Consider the following 20,719-nt stretch of genomic DNA (forward strand, 5'->3'; position numbering starts at 1 on the left):
GGGGATAAATAAAGTCTTTCTGATTCTGATTCTGATATAAATTTGACCTCTGAGCTCTCCTTCAACGCCTATAGATTGATCTGAAGGTCAAAATGACAATAATGCTATATAGTGCTATTTCAAACTGTTTCTAACTGTTGATATTTGTACTGACAACATATAGACATATAGGGAATGATTTATGGGGATTACATTATAGTTTGCATCCAAATACTGTCAGATTTGAAAATTTGAAAATTAAACAAACTTCTGCAGAATGCAAAACCATTCCCTTAAAAGTAAATACTGCCTATTTGCTGCCTCGGTGGAGGTTTGTGCTCTCGGATCACTTCCTGTTTAAATAAGATTTGTCTGGTTATTCTATACATGCAGTTTCTCTGTTACAGTGAGCACGGCAATTGCAATGAATATAAATAACATTTCAAAATAAATCTCCAAATAAGTTCCCAGAAGTGTTTTAAGTTGACTGCCTAGTAATGAGACTTGCTTGTTGAAGGACTTTGCTGCCTGGACTAATTTGCCAAATATGTGTCGTGTTTGCCAAAAACTTCTTTTTAAACTTGCAGGTGGTACACTTACAGTAGAGAAAACCAAACTTCAGTACTCTGTATTTCTACTCTAGTGTCTGAGGTAATAATCAGAAGAGGTTGTGATTAAAAATGTGCATACAAATCAAACCTGATGACCAAATATTTGATTTTATATCGTGTTTTTAAGTTGATGTATGCAGAACCTGCAGCCGTATCTTTCCGGGTGCCTTGTGCAATCGGTGAGCTACGTGACCTGTACATGCTGCTTGTATGAGCAGAGCAGCCAGGCCTTGTACCACAAAGATGTTACAAATAGCTTCATGATGCTGTGGGTTGCTGGGAAAGAATAACAGCGTGTCTTGGATGAAAGAATTCCACACTCTGCCAGCATGTTCATCAGACCCAGAGTCATGATTTCCTGCTGTTTATCTGCTTTGTGTGTGTTTGTATTTGTGTGTTTGTTTAGTTTTTGTTTTTTTTGTTTTTTTGCAGAGCTAAAAATAATAAGGCCGCAGTAGCCAAACAGCTAACAAAGTCAGCATGTGATATGTCCCACGAGAACAAAACCTCATTATTTTTGTTCTTGCACCTAGATAACATTATCTACAGCATAATTCATATCTGGCGTGAGTTCCCACTGTGTCCCCAGTTTCCCTGCAGAGATCTTAAGCATCTAGGACACCATTTTTAATCATTGCAATTACATGACATTACTGGAAAAAGTCCAATTACCTATGTGTGTCGAACCAGACACCGGGGAACTCCTGGGTGAAACAGGTGAGAGGATGATCATTAATCTTTGATTGCTAATTACCACGAATCATTTCTGCATCTCTCACTGTACAGCCTAGCACTGCGTTTGACTTGAGCTCGCACGAGGCCACAAAGAGCTGCACGGATATTTCCTCTAATTTTCCACGCCTCATACATGCCAGCTGAAAGTAACTGAGAGATGCGTTCATCAGTCTAATTGCCCCGCACTTCAAGTCAGTTTCTGCTAACAATGGTTCAGCAGTTTCTGCGGGGGCGTTTCTTTTCTCACTTTTTCCTCTCAGCTGTCACTGTTACCTAACCGTATATCCCCAGTAGTCAAGATGGCAGAGGGAAAATGTCAATTTACTTTATTCATTGCTTCTGGGAGTGGTTGATGTTGTCTTTGAGTTCAAATATTTGGTAGATGATTGCATGATTGCTTGAGGACACATTTGTTTGCTTTGGTCTGTGACCACAGATGCACTGAGGTATCAGCTGAAATCTGAAGGAGGCGTATCTGACTGAGAAACAGAGGGATACCAATTATCGGTTCATAACTTTTCAAACATATAACTGCTTATGTGCTTTTATTTTTTTTTTAATCTGTAATTGGGACCATAATTTAGAAAATAAACATCATATTGTGTCCAATAAGATCTGAACTAGTGATTGGGATCATAAACCTACCAACAGGGTATTTACTGAGGTCACAGAGCAGTGAGCAAATAGCTGTTTTCTCACAAACTGGGGCTTCTTTTTGCAAACACAGGAGTTGCCCCCTGCTGGTCATGGGAAAGAATGCAGGTTTGAGGCACTTCAGCATTCAATTTACTTTTCAGCCACATCCATCTTTTACATACAGTCACTGGTATTTACCTATGGCAGTTATACATGTTTGTGAAGTATTACATTTGTGGCAGCTAGATGTTTAAGGGTGGTATACACTTCTCTGTTTTACTAGAACAAATAATAAATAATAACAAAAACAACAAAAATTTAAAAAAAAATTTTTTTTAAAAACCCTCAAAACACACACACACACACACACACACACACACACACACAAAATTAAAAGTTGTTTTTTAATTGATGCATCTCTTTCTGTGACCAGGTGTTATCTGGCTTGATCACTTCCAAAAGACTGTGATTGCTTAGAAAAATCTATATCTAATCTTGGAAATGTACCTTTGTGCCTGGAGAGCATTCATTTGATCAAAACACTGACCGTAGCTTCATATAGCTGGGAAGAATTTTCTTTTTGGTCCACACCTTAAAAAAGCTGAATTCATAAATTGTTAATTTGTCTCTTTTTATCAGTGCTGACAAGTGGCAACTTGTTGCAGATGAGAGACGTCCACAAGGAGTGGAGAGAGGCTAACCCCACTACCAAGCTTTGTTTGCTTTGTAACAACTCTAAGGTAAGTGTTAAATTTTATCCTGAACCACAGATTTTTTATCTAATCATGTCAGGGGGGGTTTTCTGCCTAAATCCAACAGCACAGTGTTTTAAAAGATTCCCAGTGTATTGAAATTTGAAGTCATGCCATCTTGACCGGGAATCAGTATATAAGATGGAAGTGAGAATGTAACACTGTCATCCTAGGATGATGTGTTGCACATTAGGAGGGCGTTAGGGTGTCAAACGGTAATAAATGTGCTTTTTCCTGCAATATAACACACATGATGATTCACTTTGCAGGACTGTCTACATTAGCAGGATGAACTTTATAAAGATAAGATAAGATAAAGAAGAACTTTATTGTCATTGTATCTCCAAAAGTTGATTTGTTTGGGTATGAAGGACATTCTATGTCAGAAAAAATTAAGCTAGGTCGCGTATATGTATTTACATGTATGTATGTATTTACATGCAAATGTGTTAGTAATGTCTGTTTAAACGCATTCCTGTGATTAGCTTAATCCTGGCTTGAAATAAAATGTCTCCCTCTGCTGGTACTGCAGCTTACTACAACTTCTGCATGTGTGTCAATTTCACGCTTCGCCTCTCCAAAGAATGGTAAACCAGCATATCTATTACATGTTTTGACAGGATCCTGGTTTGTAAGATAAGGGTCTCGTGTCTCATTTGGGACTTTTTTATACTGCCTTTTGTGTTTCATTAGAATTTTAGTTGTGGTTCATGTTGTTAGGATTAAGCACTGAAAACTATTCGGTAAGCTTTAAAGAAATTATGGGTTCGACTAAAATACTTCAATACTTTAAAACACTAAACCTGCAAAATGAAAAAAATGGTTTAAGTGTAATAGAAGTGAGTGCTTCTGTATATCATGAGTTAAAATTGAGCGCTGTCTCACTGTCACCCTAACCCAGAGCAGCACAACACTGATTGCAAAGGACACACTGTGCTCATCCGTGAGAGAGCTCTGACAAAACAGCAGCATTTGACACTCCAAGAATGAGACGGAGCTGGAATGTGTCGAAGAGTCTGGAATGCACTGCTGTTTATCCTTTTCTTCTGGAGCCAGCAAAAGACCTGCTTTCTAGAATCACACAAGAGTATAAATATAACATTGTTGGAATGTAAAAAGATACCACATTATATACTTTCCCATAAAATAAACACTAATCACAGAATAAACAAGAAGTAAATGACTTTGTGACCCATGCTGCTTCACTGGTTTATTTTGCACTGAGTATGATGCTTCCCAATGCTGCATTAGCAAAGCATGGGACTGAGAGACTAGACTACAGCTTTAAAAAGACATATCACAGTGGGGGATACTGAGCTACCCTTAACCACAGCTTGTCTAACATATACATACTAATTATACTTAAAACTTGTTACAGTGTAGCTCTGCCAATTCACTGTAGCTTTAACTTGTGAAAAAAAAAAAACCCCAGCTGGCTACAGAAGAAAGGTGATGTTTGATCCTCAGTGTTCAGATTATCTGAAATTTAATGTCTAACCTCCTCAGCATCAAAACCAAAGATCATGTCACTAAAAAAGAAACTCAAAAACATAAAGATTACCACTGAATGAATATGTTGAAAAAATGTAAAACAAACTTCACTTAAGAAACTGTTTCTTTCTTAAGTGATCATAAAGTAAAAAAATTGATACCTGACTTGTTGTTGTGTTTGATATAGCACCTTTCGACTCACCTGAGCACTCAAAGCACTTTCTCCCAGAAATATCACTCACCAGTAAGGCACTTTTATCTGTGCCTAAGTGCTTTCTAACAGCCACACTCCAATGGAAGTATCGGGACTTAGGAGGACTCAGGGATCAATGCGACAACCTTCTAATCGTGGTCTACCCACTCTTCTACCTGAGTCACAGCTACCAACAAAGTGAATTAATGCCTGTGTTTTGTTTTCAAGTGCAGGATTTCTTTTTAATACCAAAAGCCAATTCAGTCATTTCAGCAGGCATAAAAAAATGAAAAGGAAAAAAAAGTCAGATATGAAAAGCAGCTTTCAAATTACGTTGGTATAAATTCAAGGACCTGCAGTTTCAAAAGTTGTGAGTGGATATCGGAGTTGTTATCACTGTAAACTGCACTATTTGCAGCAAACAGCCATTAACGCCTCTAAGCATGTTTTCACTCCAACATTTTTCACTTCAAAACCCCCATATATGCACAAGCATTTATATAACCTCAAACTTCAATTAGTATGATAAAGTGACGCTCATCCAAGTCACGGTGCAGCCAATTACTTGCTACTTAACATGCTGAAATGCTTTGTAATCAACTAAAGACATAAAACATGCGGTGAAAGCATCATCTCAATTATAACTTCATAGCTAACTTTCTGCTTCTTAATTCAGATAAAACTGAGGTTATTGTACTCAGCCCTGAAAATCTTAGAAATATGGTATCTAACCAGATTCTTACTCTGGATGGCATTACCTTGGCCTCCAATAATGCTGTGAGGAGCCTTGGAGTCATTTTTGACCAGGACATGTCCTTCAACGCACATATTAAACAAATATGTAAGACTGCTTTCTTCCACTTGCGCAACATCTCTAAAGTTAGAAATATCCTGTCGCTTAGTGACGCTGAAAAACTAGTTCATGCATTTATTACTTCCAGGCTGGACTACTGTAATTCATTATTATCAGGATGTCCTAAAAACTCCCTGAAAAGTCTTCAGCTGATCCAAAATGCTGCAGCAAGAGTCCTGACAGGGACTAGAAAGAGAGAGCATATTTCTCCTGTATTGGCTTCCCTTCATTGGCTTCCTGTTAAATCCAGAATTGAATTCAAAATCCTGCTCCTCACATACAAGGTCTTAAATAATCAGGCCCCATCTGATCTTAATGACCTTGTAGTGCCATATCACCCTATTAGAGCACTTCACTCTCGCTCTGCAGGCTTACTTGTTGTTCCTAGAGTATTTAAAAGTAGAATGGGAGGCAGAGCCTTCAGTTTTCAGGCCCCTCTTCTGTGGAACCAGCTTCCAGTTTGGATTCGGGAGACAGACACTATCTCTACTTTCAAGATTAGGTTTAAAACTTTCCTTTTTGATAAAGCATATAGTTAGGGCTGGACCAAGTGACCCTGAATCCTCCCTTAGTTATGCTGCAATAGACGTAGGCTGCCGGGGATTCCCATGATGCATTGAGTTTTTCCTTTCCAGTCACCTTTTTCACTCACTATGTGTTAATAGACCTCTCTGCATCGAATCATATCTGTTATTAATCTCTGTCTCTCTTCCACAGCATGTCTTTATCCTGTTTTCCTTCTTTCACCCCAACCAGTCTCAGCAGATGGCCCCGCCCCTCCCTGAGCCTGGTTCTGCCGGAGGTTTCTTCCTGTTAAAAGGGAGTTTTTCCTTCCCACTGTCGCCAAAGTGCTTGCTCATAGGGGGTCATATGATTGTTGGGTTTTTCTCTGTACTTATGAAGCGCCTTGAGGCGACTTTTGTTGTGATTTGGCGCTATATAAATAAAATTGAATTGAACTGAATTGAATAGCTATTTCCTGAGGACTCCACCTTGTATTTACTGTGACGTTGATTCAATGTGACGATAGTTTGAAGGAATGAGGTTGATGTGGTGAAGCACCTGACCTTGAAGTCAGACATCTAGTATCACTGTGAGAAAAGTCATTTTTTTTGTATTCTACACACTCTGTAGAAGCGCTTCATGAACAAGCTGCATTTGAAGTGGGCTTTGAAGTCAGCTTCATCTATTATGAATAAGGTGACATTTTTTCTGACGACAGCTCCCAATGTGCCTCTTAAGAGACAGCCAGTGAAACAGGCACATGGAGATAAATGAACACCATTATCTTAGAGCTGGAGTCCGACAGGGAGGTGAAGGGGGAAAAAAAGGTACACAGGATGTATGGAATCAGACAGCAAGTCAAAATAGTTTATTATAGAACAGGATTCATAGTCGAGGCACTACCTCACATTTAGTATAGGCACTGAACTACTGCACTGGATTCACAGCCACTACTCGGTCTGAAAACCAAAGCCTGCCAGTCACATTTACTTTGGCTACAGCTACATGTACAGCACGTCAAATCAAGACACCCAAATAATGCTGAATGTTAAAGATATAGCAGCAAAATGATCATTTAGATTGAACAAAGATACACCCATAGTGCATGCAGAACAGGCGTGTGGTGCAAACTGTTATCCGTTGATGTAATTCAAAATGTAAATACTGGTAAACTACATATAAAAGAAGGTCTGAAAACTGAAGCCAGTGTAGAAATGCCTTAAACCTGCATTTTTCCTAATGGCCAGCATGAGGCGGCAGCTTTGGTCGCCAGTTTCAATTCATCCTAAATTCATAATTAAGTGTTTTTTGTAAATTTGAGTCAGAAAAGAAGATAAACAGGGTTCAGTGGTTTGGTTTGACTTGTGATTAACAAATCATTGACCAATGATTGTGTAACAACACTTGTGATACAAGAGCCAAAACCATATCTGCTCATATCACTGAATGGCTCCAACTTTTTAATTATTCTTTTTAGCCTTCATCATCAAAGCATGAATTAGGAATGAAGGAAAAGTCAAAGTCACTCTGGTTGTATTATTGTTCCTCTCAGAAAGATGGGAAAGCTTATTGTATGTAATCTGTCATTATTGAGTTATTAGCCAAAGTCATGCAGCTGTTAATAGGATGGATGGATTGTGCTCTAACCCATTGTTAATCCTTGTTATCATTTTTAAAACCCACTGATTTTATCTGGTGGTGTAAGAATGTGTCTGGCAGGCTTTGGTGAGGGGAGGCAGCCTTTCCCTGTGTACATCCACAATCCTATCACTCCTAAGCTAATTCAGCCTCGTACTTCTTTAGTACAATCTCATTCACTTTGTTTTTTATCCCAACCATTACTTTAAAATACATTGCAATGTCACATTTACCTATTACAGTGACAACAACAACCACAACAATGAATACCACCAAGATTACTTCATCATTATAACCAGAATTATAACAACAAAAGTAATGCCGGTGTATGCCCTCTATCTTTCTGTGTGAGCGGTGAATGAAAAGGAAACACTCCTCCTCCTGTAAACAGGCAGTAGCTTAATCTTGTTTGATGTTAGAGGGATTATCAAGTAGAAGAAATTATTTCTTAATAACTTTGTACATGTGTGGTGCAGAATAAGCACCTGGCATTAGCTTTATCACAATACAACATGCTGCCTCTTGTGTGACACTTAACCCTCAAGTGACTAGCTATGGTTGTTTCTAATGTATCTAAGAGGCTAACCCAGTCAGAGGTATGAGTCCAGTCAGAGTGAGCAAATAAATAAAATGTATGTTTGATATGAGTATCAATACCACTTTGTGTACAGTGGCACTAAAGCCAGAGAGCTGAGCTTAGCATAAAGAGTAGAAACAAAGACTGTCTGTCTTTAGTTTAACATTCTGAGAAACTTTTGTTTGACTCGTACCAGAACAGAAAGGTTCAAATACAGTTAGGGGTGACCTTAAACTATTACTTGGCAAAGGGCAGAAATATTATGGATAGACATTATTTACAGTACATGATGTACTATTTGTTAAAAAGTAAAATTAAATAAGCTTTCCTTTGTAGCCACCAATAATCAGAAAGACCCAAGCTAGTCATTATCCCTGACTTCCAGTCTTTATGTTGAGCTAAGTTAGCCAACTCGAGCTCTAGCTTCTCATTTAAATATTAACTAATTAATGAACAGTTCTCTGAACTGTTAAACCATTAGCAACAGCCAATTTTGAATAAAATGTTTTTTAATTCATCATAATTTATAATTATAAAAACAGTTACAGGTTGTCCCCACTAGCTAATGAAAATGAAGTAATCTGTTTTCTAGTAAATGTTAAATGTTGGTTGAAATTTAGCAAGACACCAGGGCATGATTTCAAGTTTGACGTTAGGAATTGATGTAAAATTTAATTTCTGGCAGTTAGGTCACTTGGCTTGACTCAAATCATTGGGGTAAGTTAAACCTTTTCTAAAATGTGCTAAATGCCTAAATGTGTTTTCAATTTATATATATACATATATACATATATATATCCGAGACAGGGAGCTGCTAGAACAGGCTGCCACTAGGACGGCACTAAGCGAGGCCTTATTTTTATAAACAATTCTCAAAAAAATTAAGGGAACACTCTTAACACAACAATTTTAACAATTTCAATTTTTGGGAGCTCTCAAGGGGTTGATTTTGGTTTCCTCAGACCATTATTGATAAATTATAACCTTATGTCTACATCGTGTTTGTTATCAACGCCAAGTATATCTGTAAAGAGTATTAATTTTATGAATATGTCATTCTCAGACACACATGCACACACACACACACACACACACATAATTATAATTATTGACAAAATATTTACAAAATAATTACTCAAATATGAGACAAAGCATTTTTCATCGTCTCATCATCATCTGATGTGAGATCCCAGTGTTCCCTTAATTTATATAAACGTAGTTTTTAATGGCAACCATTTAAATGACTTGCTGGTTTCCAATATATTATTTTGACTGTTAACTTCAAAGCGTTTTTCATGCACTGTCGTTATGAGAGAAAGAATTCAATGTGTAAAATAGAGTGTGGCGGGGCGTGGTTCATGGCGGGGGAGGCAGACACACCTGAGCTCGATAAGCTCATCACGCCTCCCCTATTAAACGTGCCGGGACCCGAGGAGTTTTCTTGTTGTTGTCATGTATGTGTGGCTGGCAGCTGAAAAGCTGCAGCCGAGGATGTAAGAAACAAGCAACCGTATAAAGAAGTGTGTTTAAGGGTGAATATGTGGTGCCATAGGCTAAACACTTGAAATACTTATCAGCAGTCCTAAATGATTGCGCTGAATGTTACGGCTGGATTTGGATCAAACAACATCAATATGTTATAACTCAGTCAGTGAACCTGAATTAATAAAACAGTACTCTATATTATGATGTAAAACTTCTCTATTATATTTGTATTTTTACAGTTGTGACATTGAATTTAATTGTTGCTAAACTGGACTCATATCTGAATCTAGCTAGTGTTAGTGTCACTTGAGGGTGAAGCCATGTAAGTGCATAGTTTTTATGTATGGTGTGATTCTACGACTACATGTTTACACTGTCATTGTAAGTGTAAAGCAGTATAGCATAAACAAGGTTCTATTTAACTGTTGCACATTCCCACTTATGCCTGGGAGAGTGTAGAAAGCTCCCGTCCCCACGTCTCATCTTCTGTCTTATCACATTCAGCACATTCGGTAACTTTCAGTAGGCCTCCCAAATCACATTTGCAAATACAGAGCACATGGCAATACTGAGACCACAAAGCAGTTTACCAGGTTTTGTCAATCACTGTAGGGAAACAGCACAGTACAGAGAAAGAGAGAGAGATCAGAACAGGAGAGTGGATTCTGGGTTTGTGTTTCCCAAAATGTCTGTACAAACTAGTTTCTACTTTGATGCCGAGCAGTGAAAATGACAGACGCACTGAAAGGCCAGTGGTCTCCGAGATGGTGACAGTAGAAGCGTCTTGTTTCAGTCACAGAATGTTTTCTACATTTTGCTGAAACCCTCTCAAGAAATTGAAGTACTCATAAAATAGTACTCATAACCTTTGTAGGCTTTTATATTCCAACAAACACAGTATCCTTGTCAGAAATATACAAAGTCTGCTTCTACACATCTCATCTGACCCACATGGTAAAAAATAAAGAGATATTTTTTTAGTCTATGTATGTCTATTAAAATATATTGTCAGCCCAAGCAAAGCTTTGCAAGAACACCAAACCAGTGACAAACACTTTGGGGAACCCAGCTCAGATCTGGACAACACTACAACACATCTGTCACCTCACGACCTCAATCCACAACACAAACAACTGGAGGCCAAAATAATGAACAAATATGAACAATTAACAACAAAAAATACTCATATTTAATCTTGATCACTTAATCAAAGACATGTTTGTTTTTTCTTTCTTTCTTTCTTTTGTTTTTGCTTTTTTTGGGTTTTGTTTTGGGGTTTTTTGTTCAGCTCCAAAGACACAAAGAATAAAAAGAAGTCATGGCTATGCTATGCTAATGTAAAAGGGAACACATTTATGCTACCTGCGGGTGTTGACACTGTTCCCTGTTGCCCAGGCAACCGGGAATCCATGCTGAAGCTGCCCGCACAACAAAAAAGAAAAGAAAAAAAAGAAGCTTTTCATTGTTGAAAAAACTACACAGTTCTGGTTGGATTCAAACTGAAACACTGTAACTTGAGCATTTCCCACCCCTCGTCTTTGCACTGTGCTAAAAATGCACCCCTGTCGTTTTGTCCCAACCTGAGTCTGTTGGCCTTATTTTTGTGAAGCAAGGCACAAGGCTGCCTATACCAAAACATGGCCCTGAATGTGTCGTGAAGAAGACGGTACGTACTGTATCTGCAATTTTAAGAGGTAATGACACACAAGGCAACTTTTTCTTTTTTATTTGTTGGGGGAGGGGCCTGGGAGTCTTATCTGTTGCTTGAAAATGTTTTGCATTAGTTCTCTGTCAGCAGCGCTCTGTAATGTAGGATGATTATTGTCATATGGTCGGGCACTTGGTTGTAAAATTGCTTCACGCCTCAGATTCTGAAGATTTTTGAGCCATTTCGTGTAGAAACTCTTACCAGTTAAAACCATATTAATGCTGCTGTCATGGGAAGCAGGATCACAATACATTTTGTCTTTCAACCTGTATTGCTAGAACACATTTACATAGACATTTACATATGCTTGTGCATCATCTGCTCGTGGTCTTCTAAAACAGAACAGCACGTAATTAGCTGCTACCTGTACTGGAGCATCCTGCTCTTTTGTTCTGTTTCTCAACCTGCTGTCAGACGCTGCAGAGGGATTTTACTGCAGTGAGTACACAGCCTAGCACATACATCACATCAAGAGCCAGAGAGACAGACTTTCACACCGAAGGACAAATTCTAGACTTATGAGACGTCTTCTCAGTATATCCATCATACCATGATAAGGTCAGAGAGGTGGGAGATTTTTTTTATCATTATTATTAAAATGCCAGTAGAGACTGCAGGCCAAAAGAGAGAGCTAGCTCTAGAAAAGTCCCAGAATATCTCGGGAGACTGCAGTGTGGCAGGTAAACTGGATCCAATAGCTGCAGCGACAGGAAGCTTGCATTGTACAACCTCCAGAAAGCAATAATAGATGGTGAATGTGTCATGGTGTCAAAAAAAAAGTTTGCATGCACCCACACAGGCATAATAACAAGCATTCCCACAAGCAGATACACATGAACAGCTACACATGAACATGATTGCAGGACACCAAGCTGACTAAAAACCCTTAGCCCCTTTAATCTCTGCCTGGACTGTTTAAACTCCATTAAAAAAGTGAAATATTCTGTGGCCGTTTTAGCTTTGGATGTGTGGAGACCAAATCAGACACAAAAGGAGGATGAAATTTGCACTTATTTAAAAAAAACATCAAATGCATGCTAATGTTGCTCAGTTGCCACTGGAAAAAAATGTAAGTTTAAAAAATGAACTACTGTAAGATATATATTTGTTATTAGCAGCTAAATAGCTGTGAAATGTGAGCTTTCACCTGTAGTGGCAAACCCATCCTGGGTTCTGATTGTCCTTACTTTAAATTTTTCAGGTTCACATCTGCCTGTGGTGGAACAGAAGCCCCTCCTGTGGTCTTCTTCCTGAGGCTTTTTCCCTATTTGAATTAGGGGTTTAAGGACACATGGTGACGCATACTGTACAGACTGTGAAGAGATATGATTTGTTAAACAGATGTTTGTTAAATTACGGTATGTAAGTACAATAAATTAGCTTTAGTTTTTTAAATAGGGGGTTCTTTCAGCAGATTGTCTTTCTGCTGTTTTCCACCTTCTTACCACCTGCAGCAAACAGCTGTTTCCACATAAAAAGCACTGATAGCTCCTCAAGAGCTTGTGCAGGTTGCCAGAAAAACACCTCCAAATGTTGCTGTGTGTCAGCCGCCCCCAAGCTAAAGTACGAACCAAATTAACTCTGCTTATGTCCATTAACCATCATAGGGCCAGTCTCACTGTCAGTTCTTCTCAGTGGCGTACTGCAGTATTACAATACGTACACATATGTTCCCTGAGCCTTGTTAAGATTATTGTGTAAACTGTCAAGACAGCTAATTGTTACTTCTCCTACTGCAGCCATGAGTATGGGTGCGTAGTGTAAAAAGACGAAGAAGTGCAAAAAAACCAAACAGCTGGAGACATTAAAAAAAAAAAAAAAAACAAGTGAGACGGCCAATTGGAGAAATTATGACCTCAATTTAGGCCATCTATGTACTATGTGGGCAGATTACATGCAAGTAAATATACACGTTTTACCAATTCTACGAATTCCTCTATTCTACAAAGTCATTGTTCCAAAGACATCCACGATATGGCCAAGCATCCATACGGAGTCCTGAAACAACCGAGCTGTTGAGAAAAGAATGTCCAAACGTCCAAACAAATGTATCCTGATGGAACGTGCATGCATTCACGCTTGCTTGGCTCTGTGTACAAGCAGGTGTGTGTGTGTGGTGTGTTTTCTGTGTGTGTGCACACATGCATATGTGAGCTTCTGACTTGTATCTAACGTACTCAATTAGGTGCACACAGTGCAGCGCCTAAAATAACTGACTGTCAGCTGGCATCTCATCTGAGCCCATGTGGCTGCAGTGCTCTCTCACAGCAATACATGTCTGAGTCTGTTAGCACGGTGCACCAGGGTGTGGGCCAGAAAACATATGAAGCGGGGGGAAAGACAATGAAGAAGACGTATGTGTGTGTGTGTGTGTGTGTGTTCGTGTATGTGTTAGTATGAATAAAAAACGTATTCTGGAGGCCAGAGACGGCTCTTTCTTCCTGTATTCCTGTGTGTCTCCAAGTTTTTCTGCAGCTTAAGTCAATATTTCAGTTATTTCAAATGGTCTGGATGTAAGTGATCAATATCATCTTTAAATGTTAAACCATTTCATTATAGTCGTTGGGTTATATGAACCATTTTTGTGTATTAGTGTCTCTACTAATGTTAGTAAGTACTAATGTTAGTAAGTACTAATGTTTCTAGTGTCTTCCCTACTGTTCCTGCTATATGGCTATAATAGAAAAGTTTATAATTTAGACCCGAGCTCAAAAGCCTCAGTACCAAACCTGCTAAGCCTTAAAAGAGTGCTGTGTTACAGTAAATGAATACAGTAAAAGCTGCTGACTGGATCTGTGTTTGCATATTCAGAAATGCCACCATTATGGGAGAACATGGTTCAGCAGAATACACAAAGACCAGCAGAGACTACATGCTGCACAGTGACACACTTCCTTTGCTTTCTTGCCCAAACTCTCTCTTGTCCGCAGGTCAGCGCATCTGTCACAAAACATTGTGTACTGCAGCTTTCTCCATTAACTCTTTTACCTAAAGCCTCACCTTTGCCCAAACAATCTAAAATCTGTCTTTTTCACTGTGACTTGATGAGGTTACTGCATTGTGGAAAGGTGGCTTGGAAACGTCTGTAGCAGCTACAGATGTTGAAATCACGGCACTTACAGTGGATTCCAGTGAGTCCAAGAATAATTGGAACCTACCAGTCCTAGAAGATACTGGTCAGCCATTAATGTGCTTTTCTTTTATAACGTAGAAGGCAAATAAGAGACGGGTGTTACCATTTTGAAATTATCTATTTGTTAACTGTGTGTTAAGCCTAATGTTAGCCATTTTGGTAAAAGCTAAAATAATGAAGGGTGTTTTTGTTTTTCTTGTGTGTTTTGTTTTTTGAAGTTGGAAAGTATCAGCTAACGAACCTCTGCTAACTTGGTTAGCTTGGTTAGCCTGCTGCATTAGTAAATAATTTGTAATTCAAAGTGACATTAAATACAGTGATAAGTTTGGTTTTTGAAAAACAATTTTAAAACCAAATACTTGAAAAAATAGAGTTACCTTTAGTACATCCTAATGCTGAACAAGAAGATATCAATCAGAGAGCCTCTCCCTTAATCCTGAAGCCTTAATCTAACTCAAACTGGTGAGTTTAAAATCGGCCAACAGTAAAGCTGTCATTAAGCTATGTGGACTAAAATATCTTTTATTTTTGTACAAGGCTGTAATTATGTTTATTTCTGCTTTCTGGCATTTTAACATAGGACTCTATAGGGACTGACACACCTTTGGCCATCAGAGGAGCTGCAGCTTCAGGCACTTTTAGGCTTCTTTTTCATTTGCTTTTTTTGCGCAAAAAATCTAGCTTGCTAGCTTGCTATCGGACCTATGCCAGAACGCACTAAAGGAAAGCCTCCACTGGAAGGCAGACCAAGATCAACTTATAAGCACACATATCATCGTTAATGGCTTTAATCTGTTAGCTAACTTGCAAGCCAGTTTGCAAGTTAGCTAACAGATTGTAGGCTAGCTAACATTAGCCACTGGTAAAAACACATTTACACATTATATTTGTACAGCTTTCTAACTATTTTTGCCCAACACTGATAACTAAATACACTAATTGTATTTCATGTAATCGACATAATGTGAGAAGTAGCATATTTTATGTTTTTTAAGCAAAAAAAACCCCAAATATTGTTTGGATCCTACTGAAAATGCAGACTAAGAGCAGAAAAAAGACGGTGCTGCAGAAACTTTCTGTGAACTTTTTCAGTTTTGCTTCCTCTGCAAGCGATAAACTTTTTAGTCTCCTTTCCTTTTAGCCATACAGACATGAATATTTTATATTCACAAGACAGATTTTTTTTTTTTTGCCAGAAACACCTTTAAATAGACAACTTTGACATCTATGCTCATGTGGCGAAGAAAGAACTATGATAATGTTAGCTCTGTCAGGCCCAAACATCATATTTCAAATCACTTTTCTTTCCATAGAAAACCATTAAACTGTCCAACAATACTCATGTCAACCCTAATTCTTAAATAGTGTATGGTTTTAACTAAATACATAAATGTCCTCACATGTTTATACCTAGAATGTGACAAAACTGCTAGAATCACAATTGTAAAATCCTCTTCCAAGTGTATCTGACTGATATGAAGTTAAAATAAGAATCTGCTAGTTATCTGCTGGATGCTTCTGTGCAGCACATTTGAAAAGCCCTACATTTACTCTGCCAGCAACTACATCTGCGTAGTACAATGTAAAGTAGCTCTGGAAATGGTTGATGTGATGCACAGGTGGACAGATGTGAAGCATATTGAGGTGATAATAAGCTCAATCACAGCCAGTTTTTCAACTGAAATGAAGGAAACACAGTGGCTGACTCAACATCCATCAGTAGTTGACTGATTGTAGAAAGTAGATGGGCTTGCAGCTGCATGAGTTGCTAGTGGTGTGAGACACTAGGTCGCAGTTGCTTTACACACATATACACAGAACAAAACAAACCAAACCAAAAAAGTGAGAAGCCAAAACAGTCATTCGTATTCTCAGAACCTCAACTGTCTAAAACTCAATATAGTGTTGTTTCTAAGGTCATAGAAAAGTGTCTGAGCTTGCTGTTGCAGCAGTAGGGGAGAGCAACAAAGAGATTCAGATATGGCCCTATGTTCCTTTATTATCCAGAAAAGTACCCTGCTTTTATTCAGAAAAATGCTCAACAGTTCGAAGGCGTGTTATTTCTTCAGACATGGTGTCTGTTTTTTGTTTAGTTTTTTGCTCATTTTTTTCTTCCTTTGATTTCCCCAGAGTAAAAAAAAAGAATTGTCAGTTTTCTGTCCTTGCCAGTCACAGCAGTCCACTTGTATGTCCTTAATCTTGTATTCATCCAGAGATGTCACAACCTGTCTCCGCAGCTCCTGTCAGAAAATGTTTGTCGAATGTGAAAAAGAGTTTCCCACAGCCCAGTGCACAAGACGAATCCATCAGCCGGACATAAAGGTAGAACAGTACAAGCAGGATTTGTGGATCCATTTCATGTGTTTGTGTCTCTGTTCACGCACATGAAGAAAAATATCAGTGCCAGTTTGCACATATTCTTGCTCGTGTGTTCGTGTGTGTCTTTGTGTCACACTGTTTCCTGCATGCACAGGGCCTCCACAGCATTACTGGGTCCCTGTGAAACTCCGCCAATTACAAACAGCATGTTGGTCACCTGCAGAAGAGCAGAGGAGCAGCGCGCGGTGGGCATGGGTGCCACGTACTCCCAGCGCCGCTTCACCGGGTTATAGCTCTCCACCGAGCCCAGCGGCGAGGGTTCGTTGCCTGCAAAATGAAAAAGGGACATATTAGAATGATGACAGTGATGCTTCATGTGGGGAAGTAGGACCATTCAGAGGATGTATATTAACATCCACTGCCTGAACAGTCCAGACAATATTTCTTCAAATAAAAGACATAGAACATACAACATAAGGAGGTATTTAAACCTGGACACTTAATGTCAAAAGCTGACATGTTCATTTCCATGCAAATGCAGGTTTTGGGAGCTCCAGGGTTTGACTCTGAGAGGGGTGCAACAAAACTATATATAAAAAAAAAACAAAGCCAGAGGGTTTATTTAAGAATGAAACTGTTATTTCAGCTAAGACATGCTACGTCTCAGCCAGGATGCTGATTCCTCTTTCTGAGGCGCACTGTGATCTACTGCTTTTTCTCTTTCCCCCACTCTCCTCCTCTTTCACCTCAGGTACAATGGTGGCTGTCATTATACATCAGTCAGCACTGTTTTTTCCGTTTCTATGGTGACCGGCATCACAGCAAGTTCAGAAATAATATGGTCTGGTGAGTTTATGTTGTGTATGTGCGTGTGTGTGTATGTATCTAAGAAGAACTATCATCTTCATTTTGTTAAAAGAACAAAGTGATAATGCCGAGTCGGTCTTTTCAAAGCCTGTAGCCTCGCTCAGGCCATGGTTCCTTTATCATCTGTAGAAGACACACTCATCACAGCTCACACACACACACACACACACACACACACACACAGCACAGAAACATATTCCTTGTTGCTTTGGAGCTCAAAGGCTTCCTGTCATTTGTTTGATTCTCAACCCACAGACGTCATGTCAGCGCTCCTCCTCCTCCCTTTGACCTTCACTCCTCATCACGACAGCCATTCTTCTTCCCTGTTATCTCCTTTAACACCTTTTCCATTTTACATTACTAGTTCCTTATTTAATTCTTCCCGGCCTCATTTTTCTTATTCTCATGCCTCATTTCTAATTCTTATCAAATGCTTAGAAATAGTCTTTCTTCAAGTTTACGGTTCTTAACCCTGCTTGCGAGTCCTCCTCCACCTGCTCTGTTCATTCAACTCTATTCTTTCTCCCATCGAGTCCATTAAACCTCCTGTTCTCAGCTCTCCTGTTCTCATTTTGGCTTTTCTTTTTTCCACTGCGAAGGCTCTCGTCTCAGATTCTCTTCCTTTCTTCTGTACCTGTCACCCCTCCAACCGTCAGCCTCAGTGTATTGTTCGCCTCTCCTGTTTTCTTGTTCTTTGCCACTTCTGAAAATTGCTCTTCTTTTTTTCCTGCTCTCCCTTCCCTTTTGTTTAGCTTTATGTAAACACAACACTTAAGCTGCTGCGTGTAGAGTAATGCAGTTTGAATTAAAATGATTCATCCCATTGTAGTGACATAAAAAATGACCTTCAGAGTACATTTTTTAATATAATTTTTACAGTCATGACGTTTCACTATTATTTACCATATGCCTTTGAAGTATTCTCATTTTATTACCTTTGGGGTTAGTTCCACTCAGGTGGAGCTATGCAATCAAAGATCTATGGAGTCTTCACTGATGGCGAAAACTCTGAGTATAACTGAAGAATAACTAATGGTTACTGAAAACTAGAAGAGGAGACACCCCAAGGACAAGACAGCTGGGTTTTTCTTTATTTTTCATAACAATATAAATCAAATTAACGAACACAGAGAGCAACAAGAGAAGTCGTGATTGTGGTTCAGTACTGAAAAATACATCCATCCTACGCTTATTATTCTAAGACTTGAAAAAGATCCCATGTTGAAGGGAGAGACTCAACCATGAGAGAGCCCAACAACAGAAGTGAACTGTGGTTTTGCACTGAGCTCTGACAAACTACATTATAAATCATGTCCGGTTATAATGATCCCATTACTCCTCAAAAAGATCTGCAGTACAAAAAACAGTGAAGGGTTGAATAAAATTGCTTTGTGGATTCAAATTTTTGTGTACGTACGGGTCACGTCCGTTGAACATGACACCTGAAACAAACATAAACAGAGAACATTTGCAGGGACATGATGAAATTAACACTGTCTTCTTGTACGTGTTCTTGCAAAGTTTGATTGAGATTGACCCACCAGTTAAGGAGAAAAAAGGATACATACAGACATAAATACGCTATGATTGTTATAGTAAGATATGTAATGTAGCCACCATGACACCACATTAGCAAAGTAATGCCGTGAAGCATTACTGAAAGTTTGCACCATCCCCATTTTTGAATTTTAAAAGCAAATGTGCCACCATGATTAAATTAAATTCTAACCCACTGGGGCCTGGACTCTGCAGGGCTTCTGTAACAACCTTGAGGTGTTTCCAGCTCATTCAAGTTCGTTTGGAGCTTTTTTACCCCACTCAGCTGACCATAATGAATTGCACCTTGACATTTATTTGACGTGCAGAACATCAGCTACAGAGACCAAGTTTTTAGTCAACAAGATCAAAACATGCTCCATGTTATCATGATCATGGGTGATCATCTGCATGCGGTTAATCACAGCTTGGGTGTACTTTGCAGTGAATAGATCATGCTATGTGAGTGTAATTGCTAATTTAAGTGTGGTTCAACAAAAACCTCTGAAAAAACAAGCCTAATGTTGCTGGGGTTAATGCTTCAGTCTCTTGTCTAATTTCTGGCTCAAGTAAAAAAAAACAATAACTTTTTTTAATGGCTGCAAAACTGAAGGCTTTAAATAATGGGTGAAGCATTGGCAAATATACCCGAGTTTGCAAACAGTCTATAGTTAGCTGCCTTTACTTGTTTAGAAATGCCATAATATGCTCTGACCCTTTATAATCAACCATCACAACATGTACGTCTTCTCTTTCAACTGACCAATTGAAAAGCACACCTGTGTGCACATTTCTTTGCATAGCTGGTACTCTTTTAGAATCACTTTCACTGCTCAAGCATGGAGCTACACCAGCTGCAGCACCGTTTCCATCTGTTTTTCAGGGTTAGCCTTCCTAAGGTCTTTACTGTTCACCTGTTTCTGACCGCCTGTTGTTTCTGCTTTCACTCGGGACTTCAGGTCAAACAGAAGCCACAGCAAACCTGCTGAGGAGCTTGTATTACTATCTGATCTGTGCTGTAAACAGTGCCATTACATGCACTCTTTTCAGCACTTACCATATTTTAGCAGCTAATGCATAGCTTACATCCTTGACCTTCTTGCCTCCTGTTCTTTATCACTACAATTTACATTGTCAGTGGGCAAAATGCAGCTATCATAATTTACCAGAGTACAGGAAGAATGCCACATGCCCTCCTGCCAGCTCTCTGGTTAACAGTAAAATGGTGGACAGTTTTACTGCTTGCAGACCTCCACAACGTGACTTGGCAGGGTTCAGAACAGGTCAGAATTTACTCTCACAGCTAGCTGCTGGGGGATACAATTATAATATAACATACAATTAGAAGCTGACATCTAATGCAGGAAGAGTAAGGACTTCATCAGCTCATTTTTCTGCTGTCAAAACAGAAGAGAAGCTCTGATTAGTGTTGATTTGTTACTGACATAGCTTGGTACTAATTAAACATGCCAATTTGTAAGAAAAACATCTTTCAGAAGAAGTACTCTGTTTAACAAATGTCCAGCATAAAACACCACTGAACAAATCTATTCATTAGAAGGGGGTGTGTTTCTTTTTGCCATCTGCCATCTGTATGGTATAAAAAGGTTAATTTGAAGTTTTGCCCATAGAAAAACTGCCATGTGAGCCTTTTTCTAAACTACCTCCCACAGCAGTTCAGGAAGAGCCCAGTAACCTGGCT

At 39.0% G+C, this 20,719-nt stretch overlaps 1 protein-coding gene across 3 annotated transcripts in view; it reads right to left on the reverse strand.

The window, feature by feature from the left end:
* Window positions 1-6,595: 6,595 nt before the first annotated feature.
* klhdc8b (kelch domain containing 8B) overlaps window positions 6,596-20,719 on the reverse strand; it is a 226,527-nt gene continuing 212,403 nt past the window's right edge. For all 3 annotated transcript variants that reach the window (XM_005477951.4, XM_019350175.2, XM_025901802.1), the window contains one exon: window positions 6,596-16,941. In XM_005477951.4, the coding sequence (XP_005478008.1) occupies window positions 16,745-16,941 (197 nt within the window). In that variant the 3' untranslated portion in view covers window positions 6,596-16,744. The remainder of the gene's footprint in view (window positions 16,942-20,719) is intronic.

This window comes from Oreochromis niloticus, linkage group LG20, assembly GCF_001858045.2.
Source record: "Oreochromis niloticus isolate F11D_XX linkage group LG20, O_niloticus_UMD_NMBU, whole genome shotgun sequence".
NCBI classification, from domain to species: Eukaryota; Metazoa; Chordata; class Actinopteri; order Cichliformes; family Cichlidae; genus Oreochromis; species Oreochromis niloticus.